Source organism: Leucopleurus acutus (assembly GCF_964270905.1).
Source record: "Leucopleurus acutus genome assembly, chromosome: 19".
Lineage (NCBI taxonomy): Eukaryota > Metazoa > Chordata > Mammalia > Artiodactyla > Delphinidae > Leucopleurus > Leucopleurus acutus.
The window spans coordinates 14,295,671-14,311,991 of NC_139161.1; the positions used below are offsets into that span (position 1 = coordinate 14,295,671).

Sequence of the window (16,321 nt, forward strand, 5' to 3'; positions counted from 1 at the left end):
AGGTAACAGAGAACTGAGCCTAGGTAATCAGGGAGGCTTCCGAGGAGAAGCGTCATCTTTGCCATGACCTGAGGGATGACCGGGAGTTAGCCAGACTAAAGGTGGGTCTGTGCTGTGGAAGTGGGGTAGGAGCCTGGACCTCGTAGTCAGGCAGACTTGGTTTAAGGCCCAGATTTGACACTCCACAGACCACTTTTTTTTTTTTTTTAACCCCTGTCTAAGCAAATCTCTTAACCTCGCTCACCGCTTTCCTCACCTGCAAATTCTTAGGGAATTGGCAGAAGTAAAGGAGATAATGCGTGTGAGAGCCAGGATCATAATGTGAGCTTAAATGCCAGCTATTATAACGAATATTAATATCAGTATTTTAAAAATCATATGCATAAGATTTGTTCCTTTTCTATATGCAGACTGTACCTCAACAAGGTACTGTTATCGTGGAGAAAGTCATTATGGCTTGAGCAGAGTGGGAGGTGGGGACCAGGGAGGCATGAAGCTGGGAAGTAAGGTGTGCAGGACCCTTTTACAGGTGAGAAAACCAAGGGTCTCAGGCTAAGCATCATCCAACTAGGCGGTAAGTGGTCAAGCCAGGATTGGAACCCAATTGTTTCAGACTCTGCAGTTCTGCTAATGGATGTGGGTTGGCTTCAGTGCCTGTGTTTGGACCAGCAGCCTTTCATGTAATCAAGTAAGATCAAGGATCCAGTCTCACTGAAGCTAACAAATGATTGTTCACAATAGATGTGCAGTTCAAATCCTGATTTGTGAGTTGTATTTATTTGGTTTTGGCAGCTGTGGACTTTAGCGTCCGATAGATTTTTAACACAGTACCGCAGGAAGGAGGAAATGTGAAGATAAAAGGGAAGGAGAACCCACAGGTGCCTTTGTGTTTGGAGCTCAGCCACAGGTGATTGTGAAAGGATGGGGGTTGGGAGGAGGAGGGTCAAGCCAGCTCCAATCCCAACTGGAAGAAGGGAGTTTGCCGCCCATCGGGCTTTCCCAAGGAAAAGCAGCTCCTGGATTCTCTTCCTAGGCCTACCCCTGCCTCTCACCACTGTCTCCTCCAGTGGGGCAGGCAGGGTCCTGTGATTTTGAGCTGTGGAGGACTTGAAACTCTTCTCCATATTCCTGGGAATCAGGCTAGTGTTCTAGTGTTCTTGCAGCTTGGCCCGTGGTAGAGGGTGACCTGTCCCTGTCAGAGCTGTCAGCAAAGAAGGACAGCCACATCTCATCTCAGAACTGTGGCCACGCGGGCGGACACAGGCTGTGGCCCAGTGAGAACTCTGTAGAGGGCTCAGGTGGTAGCTCAGGCTGCTGGGTCAAGAGCCTGGCTTTGTGGCTAAAAACCAATCCCTGAAGCACTTGGAAACAGTTGCTCTTGTTAACCAGATGTAAGAATTTGATGAGGAACAAAAACTGAGCAGCTGTTTGTTAGACTAGTGCAGAGTGCTGGCTCTTCACCTGAGCAAGCCTGTAAACGGATGAGCTGATGCAGGGCTTGTGTCCCAACACGTGTGCCTGTGTCTTGTCTTTTTTCTACTAAAAATCAAAGGAATAAGCTAAAAGTATTATGTAAGTTTGTTCACAAGTTGAGTATCTTTTAATGATCTTATAGAACTATAAGAGTTTTAAAAACTTTAGCCTTTTACCTAGATTACTTTTGTTCTTATTCCTGAGTTTTTAATATTTGATGTTAGCTTTTTAAAGGGGTTTTGAATTTCTAAAATAGAATGTTTCACCTGGAAACAGGTTTAGATTATCTTCTCATTCAATTAGGTAAAGCACCTACTAACACTGCATAAACCTGCATGTATGGAAGAGGAAAGAAGAGGGTTTTGACCATTCTGGTTGAGCCCAGTGTCTAGGTCTGAAAAGCTGGAACCCAAGAATTGGGCATGGGCTGTCTAGTAGAGTAGACACCAGCCACATTTGGCCATTGAGCAGTGAAGTGTAGCTAGTTTGAACTGAGATGTGCTCTAAGTGTAAAATACATAATGGATTTTGAAGACAGTACAAAACAAAGAATGTAAAATCTTATTAATAATTTTTAATATTTATTACATGTTGAAATGATAGTTTGGATATATTGGGTTAAATAAAATACATTGTTAAAATTAATTTCACCTGCTTTTTTCTTTTTTAGTGTGGCTACTAGACAATTTAAAACTACATATTTTCATGATGCACATTTATGGCTCATGTTGTATTTCCATTGGATAGTGAGTGCTTCCCTGAATAATTCTGCATTTTTTGACTTAGGAAAGAAAAGATGAAAGCAGTTGGATAGAAACAATCTTTTATTCCTAAATTTCTCTTAATTCATAAATCAAATAATTAATCTGTCCAGTCGCAGGAGTTTCGAAAAGGGGAAATTCTCTAAAAATTACTCTGTTTCTCAGAGGCTGTCTTATTATTTAAGAGTAACTTAATAGTATAATGCTTGTCTTTTTTTCCCTTCAGCCTTTCTAGTCTGGTGGTGACTGGATGATAACTGTAATGTTGGGAATTTTGTCGAAAATTCCAGAACCATGTTAGTTCTATTGCCTTTTTTATACGTCTCCTATAATCTAACATAGCTGGGAACTAATGAAAAATATTTTATATGGAGATATTATTGCAGAAATGTTTGTCATATCAAATTATGATTGTCATAATTCAAAAGTCATTAAATAAAGGGTGAGCATCTCAGCTAAGATGTTGTGATGGACCCACAAATGTATCACACATATTCTGTATCCTCAAGTAGCCTCTGCTCTAGCCAGGAGGTATACATTCAGAGTGAAATGACTCAAAAGAGCAATCCCAGGTGGGGACCATATGGCCAAATGGCTTATAAAGGACACTGATAGCAAGTTGCTATTTTAATTTCATAGTTGTTCCTTGACCGTTAGAACTTCTTAAGCACCAGTCCCTCCTTCCCTCCCTCCATGGATTCTTCTTGGTTTTAGTAGCACTGCATGTAAACTCAACCTGGCCTTGAGCATGGCTCTGAAGCAGCCTAGAAAAATCAGATCTGCTGCAAGTTCTCTATTAATCTAGTTGCCTTTAGAACTTTAAGCCTAGTAAACCTGTTATATGTAAGAAAGTATTTTCTGCAACCAAATTGGATAAAAAGAGAACTGTGGATTATATGTCAGGAGATGTTTAGCGAAAAATGTTTGTGTTTAAAAAGACAAATAAATACATTTATAGAAAACTCTACCCAACAACAGCAGAATGCATATTTTTTTTAGTGTACGTGGAACATTCCCCAGATAGGCGATATTCTGGGCCATAAAACAAGTTGAAAAGAACTGAAATTATACAAAGCAAGTTCTCTGACTATAATGGAAGTAAACTAGAAAACAGTAACCGAAAGATGTCTGGAAAATTCGCAAATATTTGGAAATTAAACATACTTCTGATTAGCCATGGGTCCAAAGATAGTCACAAGGGAAAGTAGAAAATATTTTCAATTGAATAAAATTGAAAATACAGCAAATCAAAAATTGCAGCTGATGCAGTGCTTAGAGATAAATTAATAGCAATAAATGATTATATTAGAAAAGAAGAAATGTTACCAATATCAGGACTGAAAGAGAGGACATCACTACAGACTCTACAGACATTAAAAGAATAATAGGGAAATATTACAAACAACATTATGCCCAGAAGCTGGATAACTTAGATGAAACAGACAAATTTCCTAATAAGATAAACTATCAAAGCCCACTCAAGAAGAAATAGATAACCTGAATAGTCCAATAGTAACTAAAGAAATTGAATTCATAGTTTAAAACCTTTCTACAAAGAAAACTCCGGACCCACATGGCTTCCATGGCAAATTTACCAAACCTTTAAGGAAGAAATATTAATTCTACACAAACTCCTCCAGAAAATAGAAGGAACACTTCCCAGCTCATTTTATGAGGCTAGATAATAATACCAAAAGATACTGCAAAAGACTATAGACCAACTTCCTTCATGCACTTGGACAAATGAACAAAGCACTAGCAAACCAAATTCAGCAGTGTATGTAAAGGATAATAATAGTGTTGTGCTGGTAAACTGGCTCTCTGGTTGGTGGGGGGAGCCCTCTTTGTACTGATTTCCATGGTGTAAATCTCCCACCATGGCCAGTTGCAAGTTACCAACGTAAGGTCACTGAATGTGGAGTTGGGAAAAGATGTGTAGAATCAGCTCTCATGAGCTGGTATAGTCCAGCTTCAGCACGTCATGACCCATGCATAATCTTCCCAAGAATGCGAACTGTTCAACGTTCAAAAATCAGTGAACGTACTTCACCATAATAACAGACTAAAGAAAAAGACAAAAAACTGTGAACCAAAAATCATGCTTAGTTCTATACTTAGCAAAATAAGCCCACCCAACCTGATGCTCCAGCAGCTCAGTCCACTTCAGGCCTCACTGTGCTCTGTATCGCTTGTCCCCTGTTTTGCTTCATTGCTTTGATCATTGCTGTTTCTTTACAAACACCTAGATTACACTCTCTTCCCATGGCCACTGCTTACTCATCCAGCATTTTTTAATAGAGGCAATGACTCATTGGGAGGAGGGTGAGATATTCCTAGCTCATGCAAAAGATCTACTGAGGTGTATAAATCCATATAATTGGCTCATAAATTTCACACACACACACACACACACACACATACACACCCAATGATAAAGAAGCATGTTTGTCCGTTTTTATTTCCAATAACACACTCAGGATATTCTTTGTGAGGACTTTTTTTAAATAGTTACTCTAGTGGGGTCATAGGATGGTGAAATGAAGACCAGTTCTTCTCTACTGTTTTGGGAGTACCCTTGGGTCAAGAATGTTGTTGTTGTTTTTAAACGTCTTTGTTGGAGTATAATTGCTTTACAATGTTGTGTTAGTTTCTGCTATATAACAAAGTGTATCAGCTATATGTATACATATTCCCTCCCTCTTGCATCTCCCTCCCACCCTCCCTATCCCACCCCTCTAGGTGGTCGCAGAGCACCGAGCTGATCTCCCTGGGCTATGCAGCTGCTTCCCACTAGCTACCTGTTTTACATTTGATAGTGTATATATGTCCATGCCACTCTCTCACTTCATCCCAGCTTATCCCTCCCCCTCCCCATGACCTCAGGTCCATCCTCTACGTCTGCGTCTTTATTCCTGTCCTGCCCCTAGGTTCATCAGAACCTTTTTTTTTTTTTTTAGATTCCATATATATGTGTTAGCATACGGTATTTGTTTTTCTCTTTCTGACTTACTTCACTCTGTATGACAGACTCAAGGTCCATCCACCACACTACAAATAACTCAATTTCGTTTCTTTTTATGGTTGAGTAATATTCCATTGTATATATGTGCCACATCTTTATCCATTCATCTGTTGATGGACACTTAGGTTACTTCCATGTCCTGGCTATTGTTAATAGTGCTGCAGTGAACGTTGTGGTACATGTCTCTTTTTGAATTATGGTTTTCTCAGGATATATGCCCAGTAGTGGGATTGCTGGGTCATATGGTAGTTCTATTTTTAGTTTTTTAAGGAACCTCCATGCTCAACATCAGTAATTATTAGAGAAACGCAAATCAAAACTACAGTGAGGTATCACCTCACACCGGTCTGAATGGCCGTCATCAAAAAAATCTACAAACAATGAATGCTGGAGAGGGTGTGGAGAAAATGCTGTTCTTTTTTAAATCTTTGTATCAACTCCTGACACACTGCTTGGCACATAGAAAGATTCACTGCATGTTTGGATGAATGGATGAATGAATAAAAGAGAATTTTGAGCACCCCTCACTTGCCGAGGCTCTTAATTCAAGATTTTAGTGTGAGACTCAAATACTCACCGTGGAAATGGCTATTCCTTGAGAAGAATGACAATCCCAACTCTACTGTAGTGATCTTCAGCATTTCTCTGCTCATTTCAAAGACATAAAGTGAGGGGTGTGGGAACACAGTAATTAAAATTCCCTAGAGAACTTCTTTTAAAGAGATCTGGACCACCCATATCATTTGAAAAAGTACTGTGGGGCTGGCAGAGTGTTAAATGATGAATACTGATTACAGCTATGAGACTAGCTTTAGCACTGTTTTGTTGTGTGTAAGGGTTTTGTGTGTTGTTCATACCTTCAACATGTTTGCTCTCTGTACTCATACGTTGATTCTTAAACATATTAATGGGTGGGGGGGAACCTGGAACACGACTTTATTCATTTAAGTTACTACATATCTTTGAATTTTGACATACCATTGATCATATCTGTGATTTATTTAATGCCTAAGTCTCGATCATCTGCTTCACTATGTGATTTCACTGAGATAGAAATGGGGAGTGGTATGGTAACATGAGTTAATATGGTCTGTGAAATTTCAAAGATTGTTTGCAGGTGGGCTGTGTCTGCTTAATTAAGAAGGCCAGACTGGGTGGGATTACTTGTCCCCAGAGGAGGTCAGGCCGAGACAACTTCTTCTATTTACCTGAACTAAACTTTTGAGTTTCCTGATTTGCCTTTCAGCTTTAAAGAAAAGAAAGAAAAGCTTTAATTATTTAGGAAAATGGACATTGTCATTCTCCCCCTAAATCCAGGTTTTTAGTTAACAAAAACATACCAAATCACCCCTCAGCACAATTATCCTTCAAGCTCAGAGACTTGTCTCAGCAACCTCTTGTCATCAGTAAGTTAATACTTGCATCGTAGTCAAGTTTGGTTTCAGTGCCCTGAATACCAGAGTGGTCATCATTTTCATACTGAATCAGGTGTCTGTTTATTCTGATTTTACTAAAGGAAGTTTTTCTCCATCAGGGATGGATGAATGAGATTTACAACTACGATCCAGAAACTTACCATGCGACTTTGACACATTCAGTCTTTGTTCGACTTGAGGGTGAGACCGTAAGGCTTTCAAAGCCCAATAAAAATATATCCAGGAGGGCAAGCTACAATGAAACAAAGCCAGAGGTGACCTACGTCAGCCAGAAAATCTACGACCTGTCCGACAGCAAGGTGAGCCCAACTAATTTGGAAGCTTAGATGAATGAAAAGCATTTGGAATCTTGGACGCTTTACTGTAATTTTTCCCCTTAAAAGGTTGTGTGTTTAAAGTATGAGTGTAATTTAGAGCAGTGCCTCTCAAACATTAATGTGCATATGAATCACCTGAGCATCTTTCAAAGTACAGAATCTGATTCAGCAACTATGAGTAGGGCCTGAGAGTCTGCATTTTTATGAGCTCCCAGGTGATATCCATGCTGCTGGTCCACAGACCACACTCTGAGAAGCAAAGGCATCATACGCTCTTCTGACTTTGAGAGTTAATTTTTTTGGTCAAACAAAAGCCACGTGTGGTGGTGCTAGGCTAATAACTAACGCAAGCTCTGTAAGTGTGAAAATTATGGAAAATTATGCAAAATAACCACATTTTGATAAAGTATACTTCTGCTTTTGAGAAATGTAAATTATTTTTTATTCCAAAAAGCTATAGGTTCTCTTTTCTTATAAATCTTGTGAGTGATCTTTGAGTTTCTCCAAAATGGCAGAATTATTTAAAATAGTTTTTTGACGAATTTATTCTTAACTTGTGGTTGATAAACTTGAGCTTCCCATCAGGATCTAATTTGATAAATTCTTCTTTTTCCCCCCAGCTTAGGTTTGGCCCAGGGTCATTAAACTCAGTTGATATCCAAACTTGGTTGATGACAATCCATTAAATAATTATTCTGCTACTGTTACCTGAAAATCGTAGATATTTGTAACTCGTGCGAAATTCTTGAATATCTACTTTCTGGAATTATTTTGAAAGATAAGTCATTTCTAAAAATTCTAGTTTCTAAAGTCACGTTATGGACAGGTGGTAATTCTTTCACGTTCATCATTTTAGTCAAAAATACTATGTAGTTTGCATTTGTGCTCTGCACAGTAGTAATGCACAACGTAGCCAATTCTTAATTTAGAGTGTAAATCCTTTCCCTTTCTCTGTAGATTTATCTTGTGCCTAAAAGTTTGGCTCGAAAGCGAATCTGGAATAAAAAGTACCCCATTTGTATCGAGCTTGGTCGACAAGATGACTTTATGTCTAAGGCCCAGACTGATAAAGAGACTTCTGAAGAAAAGCCACCAGCTGAGAGGGAGTTGGGAGGCGAGGACCCTAAGAAGCCAACCCACCCTCAGGAGGGAACACGATCTGGCCAGCGAGATCAGATACTCTATCTCTTTGGGAGAACTGGCCGAGAAAAAGAGGAGTGGTTTAGGAGATTTATTCTGGCATCTAAGCTGAAGTCGGAAACCAGGAAGCCACCTGGTGTCTCTGGAAGTAAACCAGGTAATGACATGTGTGTTAAATGCTTATGTATTTTTAAAGGGCCCGTGGGAGAATCAAGAGAGAGTCCCGGGTAGGAAGAGAGGAAGACCACCCTGAACTGATGACTGTCTGCCACCTAAGGTGTATTCATGGGTTATTTGCCTTCTAGGCTGCTCACTGCAGTACTTTGTACTGAATCATTTAACCAGTGATGGAACCATCTGCAGATGTATTTTTTTCGCCTTTGCTGGTTCCTTAAAGATTATATCAATATTTATGTTTATGTACTGTGGCTCCTCTGAGAGAAGCAGCAGAAGGAGAACCCTAGTTATAATAAGAAGGCCAGTGAGAAGGCAGCTTATGCTCTCAAGCTCCTGGCCTTCAACATGGCCTCCACGCCTGAGATTGCCATCGAAGCACAGAATCCTTGGCCTCCTGACTCACTGCATTTGCCATCGATTACCCCGCCCCTCTGCTCATTTCCTATCCCTCTGTCCCATGTACTTTGCTTGGAACAGCACTGAATCTCTCACCGTCCTCCAGACATACTGTGCCCTGTCATTGCTTTTTGCGTATGCTGTTCCCTCTACCTGGAATGCTCTTCCCCCACCTAGGCCGGGAAAATGCCAATTGTTTCTTCAAGGGGCAGTCCAGAGGTCACTACCTGTGAAGGTCACTGCTGGAGGAAGCGCCTCTCGACTCTTGGGCAGAGGGACTCACCCTGTCCCTTCTGCCCTGAAAGTCCTTTAGTCATGCTTCAGTACAGTGCTTATTACAGAAAATTGTGATTTATTTGCCTAGGTGCCCGAGTTCAAGGGCAGGGACTGTGTATGTCTTATTATTCTTTTTAATGTGGAGTTGGCCCAGAGAAAGTGCTCGATGAAAACTGTGTTGAATGAATGAATGAAAGATGTTTGTCCATCCACAGCTTATGGCAATTCCAGTTAGCTTTCTGCCCACTTTCTGTGTGCCCCTTGGGCTGTGTCAGTCCTTCATCTGACCCCAAGAGAGCACCAGAAAAAAAGAAAAAGGTGCCTACCAGATATGCATCATGGCTCCCATTCCTCTGAATTGTCTTGAAGAAGAATAAGAACTGTTCTAAAAAGTTATCTGTCATTACAATGGAAGGTGTCTTTCAGGGTGGGAAATAACCTTATAAATATGTATATTTTAAATAGTCATTTATAGCATTTTAGCTGCTTTTCAACTGTACCCAGTGGAGTTTGCTCTGTGTTCCATTTCCTTTGCCGTCGTTTTCCTCATCTGCGTTAACAGCCATCACTTCTTTGCTCCAGGGGTTTTGCCCTCACACAGCAGACACAACAGTCCCTCGGGCCACCTGACTCACAGCCGCAGCAGCAGCAAAGGCAGCGTGGAGGAGATCATGCCCCAGCCGAAGCAGAAGGAGCTAGCGGGCAGTGTACGGCAGAAGATGCTTCTGGACTACGGTGTGTACATGGCCAGGTGTGTCCCCCAAGAAAACCGAAGCCCCCAAAGGAGCCCAGCGCAGAGTGCGGAGAGCAGCCCCACAGCTGGGAAGAAGGTAAAGCTGGCTGCCTGGGGGTAGCTTTTTTGCTCTTAGATTCGTTTCCTCATACATAAGCCCTTTGAGCGCCTCTTTTGTACCAGGCCCTGTTCTAGGCATTGGGGACACAGTGCTGAACCAGACAGATGAGGGCTGTGCTCTTAGGGAGCTTGGACTCTAGTCAGGGAGACAGCAAGCAGCAAACAGCAAACATCAGGTGCCAATAAGCATGAAAATAAAGACAAATAAGGGAGGATGGAAAGTGGCCAGAACTGCTGTTTTAGATTGGGGTCGAGGACAGCCTCTTTGAGGACGTGACATTTGGGCAGAGACCTGACCAAAGTGAGAAAGTGAGCCCTGGCGATCTGTGTGAGAGGAGCATTCCAGGTGCAGGGACCAGAAAGTACAAAGGCCCTGAAGCAGGCCTGTGGTTGGAGTATTCAAGGAACTGTGGTGAGGTCAGCGTAGGTGACAGTGAGCAAGGGACAGAGGCAGGGCCTCGTCAGATCAATTCCTCGTCTGATCAGATCATGGGAGGCCCTGGGAGGGTTTTGAGCAGGGGCTAATGTTGATCTGACTTGAGTTTAAAAAGTCATGTGGCTCTCCATGGAGACTGGAGAAGGGGCAGTAGGAGGAAGGGGCGGTGGGAGGTGATCGTGGCAGCAGAGCATGGGGCTAGGCTGAGGTGGTCATAGCAGGTGGTGAGAAGTGGCGGCCTTGGGGGTACTGTTGGAGGGGAGCTGGCTGGATTTGCAGATGAGTTCCATGTGGGATGGGGAGAACCAAAGGAGTCAGAGATTACCCCTAGCTTTTGACCTGAGCAACTGGGCCATCAGTAGGGAAATTCACAGAATCATTAGCAATAGAGGTCTAATTCCTTAATAACCATTGTATACTCAAATTCTCAGACTCCTCAGCTCTGTCCAGGGCTTTTGAAGGTTTACCATATGCATTATTTGCAAAATGTAACAAGCTGGACATTGACTCAAGATCATTTGTGATAAGATGACTAATATAAGCTGCCATATGTCAGACTCTGTCAGACACTGTAGTAGAATTACTCTGATCCCTTGAACCGTCTTGCAAACCAGGTGGTATTCTCTCCATATTATAGATGGAGAAACCAAACTTCACAGAAGTTAAGTAGCTTAATGTCAGAGTTGCTAAGTGATGGAGTGCACGAAACCTGATCTGAGACTCCGAGGCCCTTTGGCTGCCAGGACTGCTGTCTTGGTGGGTCATTCTCAGACTGTGCTTGCCCTGAGGCCTCCAGCCGCTACGCCCCCTCAGGTTCTGAGGCACAGCCTCCCGCCCGTGGAGCACGAAGCCTGTTTCTTCCATGTTCAGTTACTAAAGTGTTTAACCTCTTATAGTGACTGTATTTCTGTTAACGGGAAGCATTTGGTACCATCCTCTGTGCTTTCAGGCTTTAATCATTCTGTTGACCCTCTTCAGTGTGGAAGAGGCCCCAGAACCTTCACCCAGCCTACTTTGTCAGGGCCAAAAAAGACCATATGCCTTTGCTGGCCTCTGACCCACCGCCTCCCCCTCTGACCTAAGTTACCAGCTAGAGTGGGAAGCAGACTTCCCTCTAAGCTAGAGCGGGGTAATAGAAAACTGCTCTGGAAATGTCCTGTTTACCAACAGTGAGTGCCACTCCCCCTAATTCCCTTTCTGCCTGGGCTGTCAGCTGTCTGGATTCTCATTAGACTCAGGAAAATCAGGAGGAGAATTGTGTGATGTAAGAAAAGGATCTAATAAATAAATGCTTGCTTTTTAAAAAAGAGTTCTGTAAATTAAAAAAACAAAAGTTTTAGAACATCGCTTCCTCAGTATGTGTTACATGTGCCTGTTGTATCGTGTAATCACTGGGGTCTTTGGAAGCCGCAGGAGGGCCTGGGAGGTCCTGCTGGCACAGAGCCTGACCCCTCAACCTTGCGCTGCTGTCGCTGGGGTGGGGTGGGGGTGTCTCTGGTACAAACCTTTTTTCCAGGTACTTAGCAATTAACCCCTTTAAACACCAGAAGCTTCTTTCCATCTTCTAAGTTAAGTCTGATTAAAGTCTTTAAAAACCACATTGCACTTCCTGTCCCCCTTAGGCAGAGCAGGCAGGGATGATTTAATCTTTTTCCTGGTGATTTAAAGACTCAATACAACACATGGAAATTCAGGCCTGTTGTCCTGCAGGGCTATCGAGGTCAGGCCTTTCCCCCCCGTCTGAACCATCCCAGACCACAGACTCTGCAGCATTTTCTGTCACTTGTCTGTTGGCTGGTGTTAGTGTGTGTCCTTCTAGTTGCCTTTCCTTGAGTGCTTATCCTCATCTCCCACCCCTACCCCTAATCTAATGGTTCTAATCTGCATGGGCTAGGCAACCAGAGAGCCAGAATTGTGTGAACACAGGCAACTGTCTTTGAAAGAGGGGCTTCTGAAGCAAGTGCGTGAGCTTTAGCGCTGGGCTGCCACGTCCACTTGGCCTGCCTGAAGCATGTGTGGGCCGCGTCCTGGCTCTCAGGAGTGGTCTGGTAGTAGAGACAGTCATGAATGAGGTATAGGTGTATGTTTTAGTTATCTATTGCTGTGTAACAAATAGCCCCAAATGGGGTGGCTTAAAACAATAACAGTGATTTATTTTGGTCACAGATTTGTAATTTGACTGGGCCTAGCAGTGAAACCTTCTCTCTGCTCCATGCAGTGTCAGCTGGGGAGGCTGGACGGGGGTCTGGAGGACCTGCTTCCGAGATGGCACTTGCATGGCTGGCAAGTAGTTGCTGGGTGGTGGCTGGGAGCTCAGCTAGGGCTGGGGGCTGTGGGCCTCGGTTCTTCCCCATGTGGCCTGGGCTTCCTTCAGTGTGGTGACTGGGTTTCAAGCACAAGCGTCCCTAGAGAAAAGAGCCAGGTGGGCTTTTTATGACCTAATCTCAGAAGTAAAGTAATGTCACTTCCTTCCTGCTCCATTAGTCAAAGTAGTCAAAAAGCCCTCCCAGCTTCAAGGAGAGGGGCATAGATTCCACCTCTGCTGAGCTGAGGGAGTAGCAAATTCTTAGAAGAGCATCTGGGATGGGAAGTATCATTGCACCATTTTTGAGAAATAAGGTCTGCTACAGTATTTATTCCTATGCTCTTTTTATTACTTTTCATGCTTTCCTTTTCAGTGGAGATAGTTCTTTACTAGTTTTATTTCTCTTTAATTCTGTAATTCGAGCAAATGAGGACCTTCCCCCACCCCCTCTTTAATTTTCTTTTCTTTTCTGTGCCTGTGAAGCATTAACATGGTTCCAAAAACCGAAACTGTACAAAGACATATTCAGAAAAGTGCCGTCTCCCCCGCCCTTTTCCTTCTATTCATCCATGCCATCCCCCCACCCCCACCCCAGTAGTGAACCGGTCTCATTAGTCTCTGGCTCATCCTCTCTTGGTTCATTTCCCCTCCTGTCTTACTCAAAGGGTGGCACGCCATGGATACTCTTTTGCACGCTTTTTTTCATTTACCAGTACATTCTGGAAATCACTCCACTTCGGTTCTTAGATATCTCCCCTTCCTCTTGTTTTTCAGCAACTGCAAAGACTGACTCCATTGTGTGAATGTTCCATAGTATATTCATTCTCTTATATGGGCGTATGGGTGGTTTGTAATATTTTGCAATTACAAACAGTGCTGCAATGAGCAACCTTGTATATGTGTATTTTTGTGTTGTTGGGGGTATATCTTCAAGGTGATATCTTACGAGAATGTCAGAATGTAAACTCACGTGTAGTTTTGTTAGATATTGCCAAATGCCTCTGCATAAGGGTTGCACCAGTGTTCATTCCCACTGGTAATAAGAATGCCTGTTTCCCCACAATTTTGCCAAATGTGAACCTTTTGGACGTGGTCATTAGTGCTCATCCTTCCTGCCAAAGACGGCCAGGTTATTTCTTTGGGTTCATATTGCCTCTGCTGTCATGAGTCCAAGAGGAACTGAAAGGGCTCAGAGACACAAAGGAACCTTTGACACCTCTTCAAGTTACACTGTCACTTCATCAGTGTCGGCACCACCCAGACGCTTACCCAGGGTAGCATGCCCCCTCCTCTTCTATGCAAGGAGCTTGGAACACAGCACCAGCCTTTGCCCCACCCTGCTGCTGCTTCTTACAGGCCACGTTCAAAGCATCTCTCACCCTGAGGGCTCCAGGTCTAACGGCGCCTTCCACACACTCAGCCTCCTTTCTCACACATGGCCCAGTGCTAAGCTGGGTCAGGAGGTGAGTAGGGCCACTGGTGGTCAGGAGCCAAACCAATGCTGAAAACAGCCAGTGATAATTAGTAGATGTAGACTAGGTTTGTATTAAACAATGCTAGAACACTTTTGGTAGTTATTCTTACCCATAATAATTAAAAACAAGTTCGGGGGATTCTGAAATCACTTTGGAGCTCAACATTTGAATTACAAAATACTGCTCTTTTGGAGGAAGGGCCTGGTTCTCCAGATGTTTAGTGATTAGTGATCGGTCGCTGAGCCCTGACTTGCCCTTGTGACTCCGCTTTATCTCACAAACACAGACTGTACCAGCCTCTGAAGTCTCCAAACCCCTGTGATCTTGGCGCCATTTTCTCTCTTCTCAGGCAGCTTCACCTCTAGAATAGTGAGACCATGAGGCTGGCTGAGGAGACCCAGACCTTGATCATCTTGTTGGTTTGAGGAGAAGATATAAACAGCAATTAAGAAAATGAAGAAACTCTTTTAAGAAATGTCTAAAGGTGGGATAGTATTACCCCTAGTGTTGGTACCTCAGGAAGGGAGACCCCACGGGCAGCCTGTGGATTTACTCAAAGGTGTGAGGCCAGGGAGGCTACTAGTTCTTTATGCCCTGAAGCGGCCTGCCTGGGAGGGAGGGCCATTGGTGAGGCAGCGCTGTGCTTGTTCACCAAGTGTGAGGCTCTGGTGTTCAGATCACATCAGGCACTGCCACACTCCTTTTCAATGGAAGGTTTTCAGAAATACTTAAAGGTCATGTAGGCTGCCCCAGGTTTGGAGAGTCCTGCCTTCATTATTGCTAGTTCCGCTAATTATCTTGTTACCTACAAACTGGATCATAAGATACTACATCCTGTTTGGTGTTATCAGGAGATAAGAACTCAACAAAGCAAACAGGAATCAAACAGAAACCAGGAAATCTTAATTGGCAGAATGGTTTCCCAAGGCTTCCCCTTTCCAAGCTCAGAGTCAGCTTTTTAAACATTTAAAAGTAGAATTGCAAAGTGTTTATCATACAATAAGTAAAAAATATAAAGCCATATATCCAATTTAAAAATAAATTTTAGGAAGGTTACAGACAAGAGTGCCAAGACAGTTCAGTGGGGGAAAGAATAGTCTTTTCAACAAATAGTGCTGGGGCAACTGGACATCCACATGCAAAAGAATGAGGTCAGACCCCTCCCTCACAGCGTATACAAAAATTAACTCAAAATGAATCATGGACCTTAAGGCAAGAGCTAAAACTATGAAACTCTTCAAATAAAATATAGGAGTAAATCTCTGTGAATTGGGGCTAGGTGTAAAGACTTCTAAGATAAGATACCAAAAATACACACAACCAAAGAAAAAATAGGTAAATTGGACTTCATCAAAATTACAAACTTTTGTGTGCAAACAGTACTATCAAGAACGTGAAAAGACAACCCACAGAGTTTGCAAATCATATGTCTAAGGGTTTTGTACCCAGAATATATAAAGGACTCCTGTAATTCAATAATAAAAGGTAAATAACCCAATTAAGAAATGGGCGAAGGATCTGGATAGATATTTCTGCAAAGAAGATATACAACTGGCCAGTAAGTGTATGAGAAGATATTCAGTCATTAGCCATCAGGGAAATGCAAATCAAAACCATAATGCAATGCCACGTCCAAACCACTAGGATGGCTAGAATAAAAAAGACAGACAATAACAATGATTCATGAGGATGTGGAGAAACCGGAACCCTTGTAACAGTGGGAATGTAAAATGATGCAGCTGCTGTGGAAAGCAGTTGGTGGTTCCTCAGAATGTTAAACATAGAGGTTTATGATCCAGCAGTTCCACCCCTATGTGTATATCCAAGAGAAATGAATGAAAATCTAGGTCCACACAAAAACTTGTACACAACTGTTCATAGCAGTGTTATTCACAATAGCAAGAAGTGGAAAACAACTCAAATATCCCTCAGTTGAAGAATGGACAAAGTGTGGTATATACACATAATAGAATATTATTCCATAATAAAAAGGAATGATGTACTGATACATGCTACAGCATGGATGACCTTGAAAACATTATGCTTTGTGCAAGAAGTCAGCCACAAAGGAACACATATTGTGTGATTCCATTTATGTGAAATGTCCAGAATAGGCAGATTCACTGCGACAGATATGTGGTTAGTTGCCTTGGGCTGGTGGGGATGGAGCTGGGAGGAATGGGGAATGACCACTCGTGGATACAGGGTTTCTTTGGGGGTGACGAAGATATTCTAAAATTGATTGTGGTGATGC

The 16,321-nt window shown here is 42.7% G+C and overlaps 1 protein-coding gene across 1 annotated transcript in view; it reads left to right on the plus strand.

Annotated features, from left to right (window-relative positions):
- The window catches only part of TEX2 (testis expressed 2), a 107,242-nt gene that overhangs the window by 58,755 nt on the left and 32,166 nt on the right, over positions 1–16,321 (plus strand). Inside the window, exons 3-5 of the mRNA XM_082860713.1 lie at positions 6,791–6,991; positions 7,967–8,306; positions 9,581–9,828. Of these exons, the coding sequence (XP_082716839.1) occupies positions 6,791–6,991; positions 7,967–8,306; positions 9,581–9,828 (789 nt within the window). The remainder of the gene's footprint in view (positions 1–6,790; positions 6,992–7,966; positions 8,307–9,580; positions 9,829–16,321) is intronic.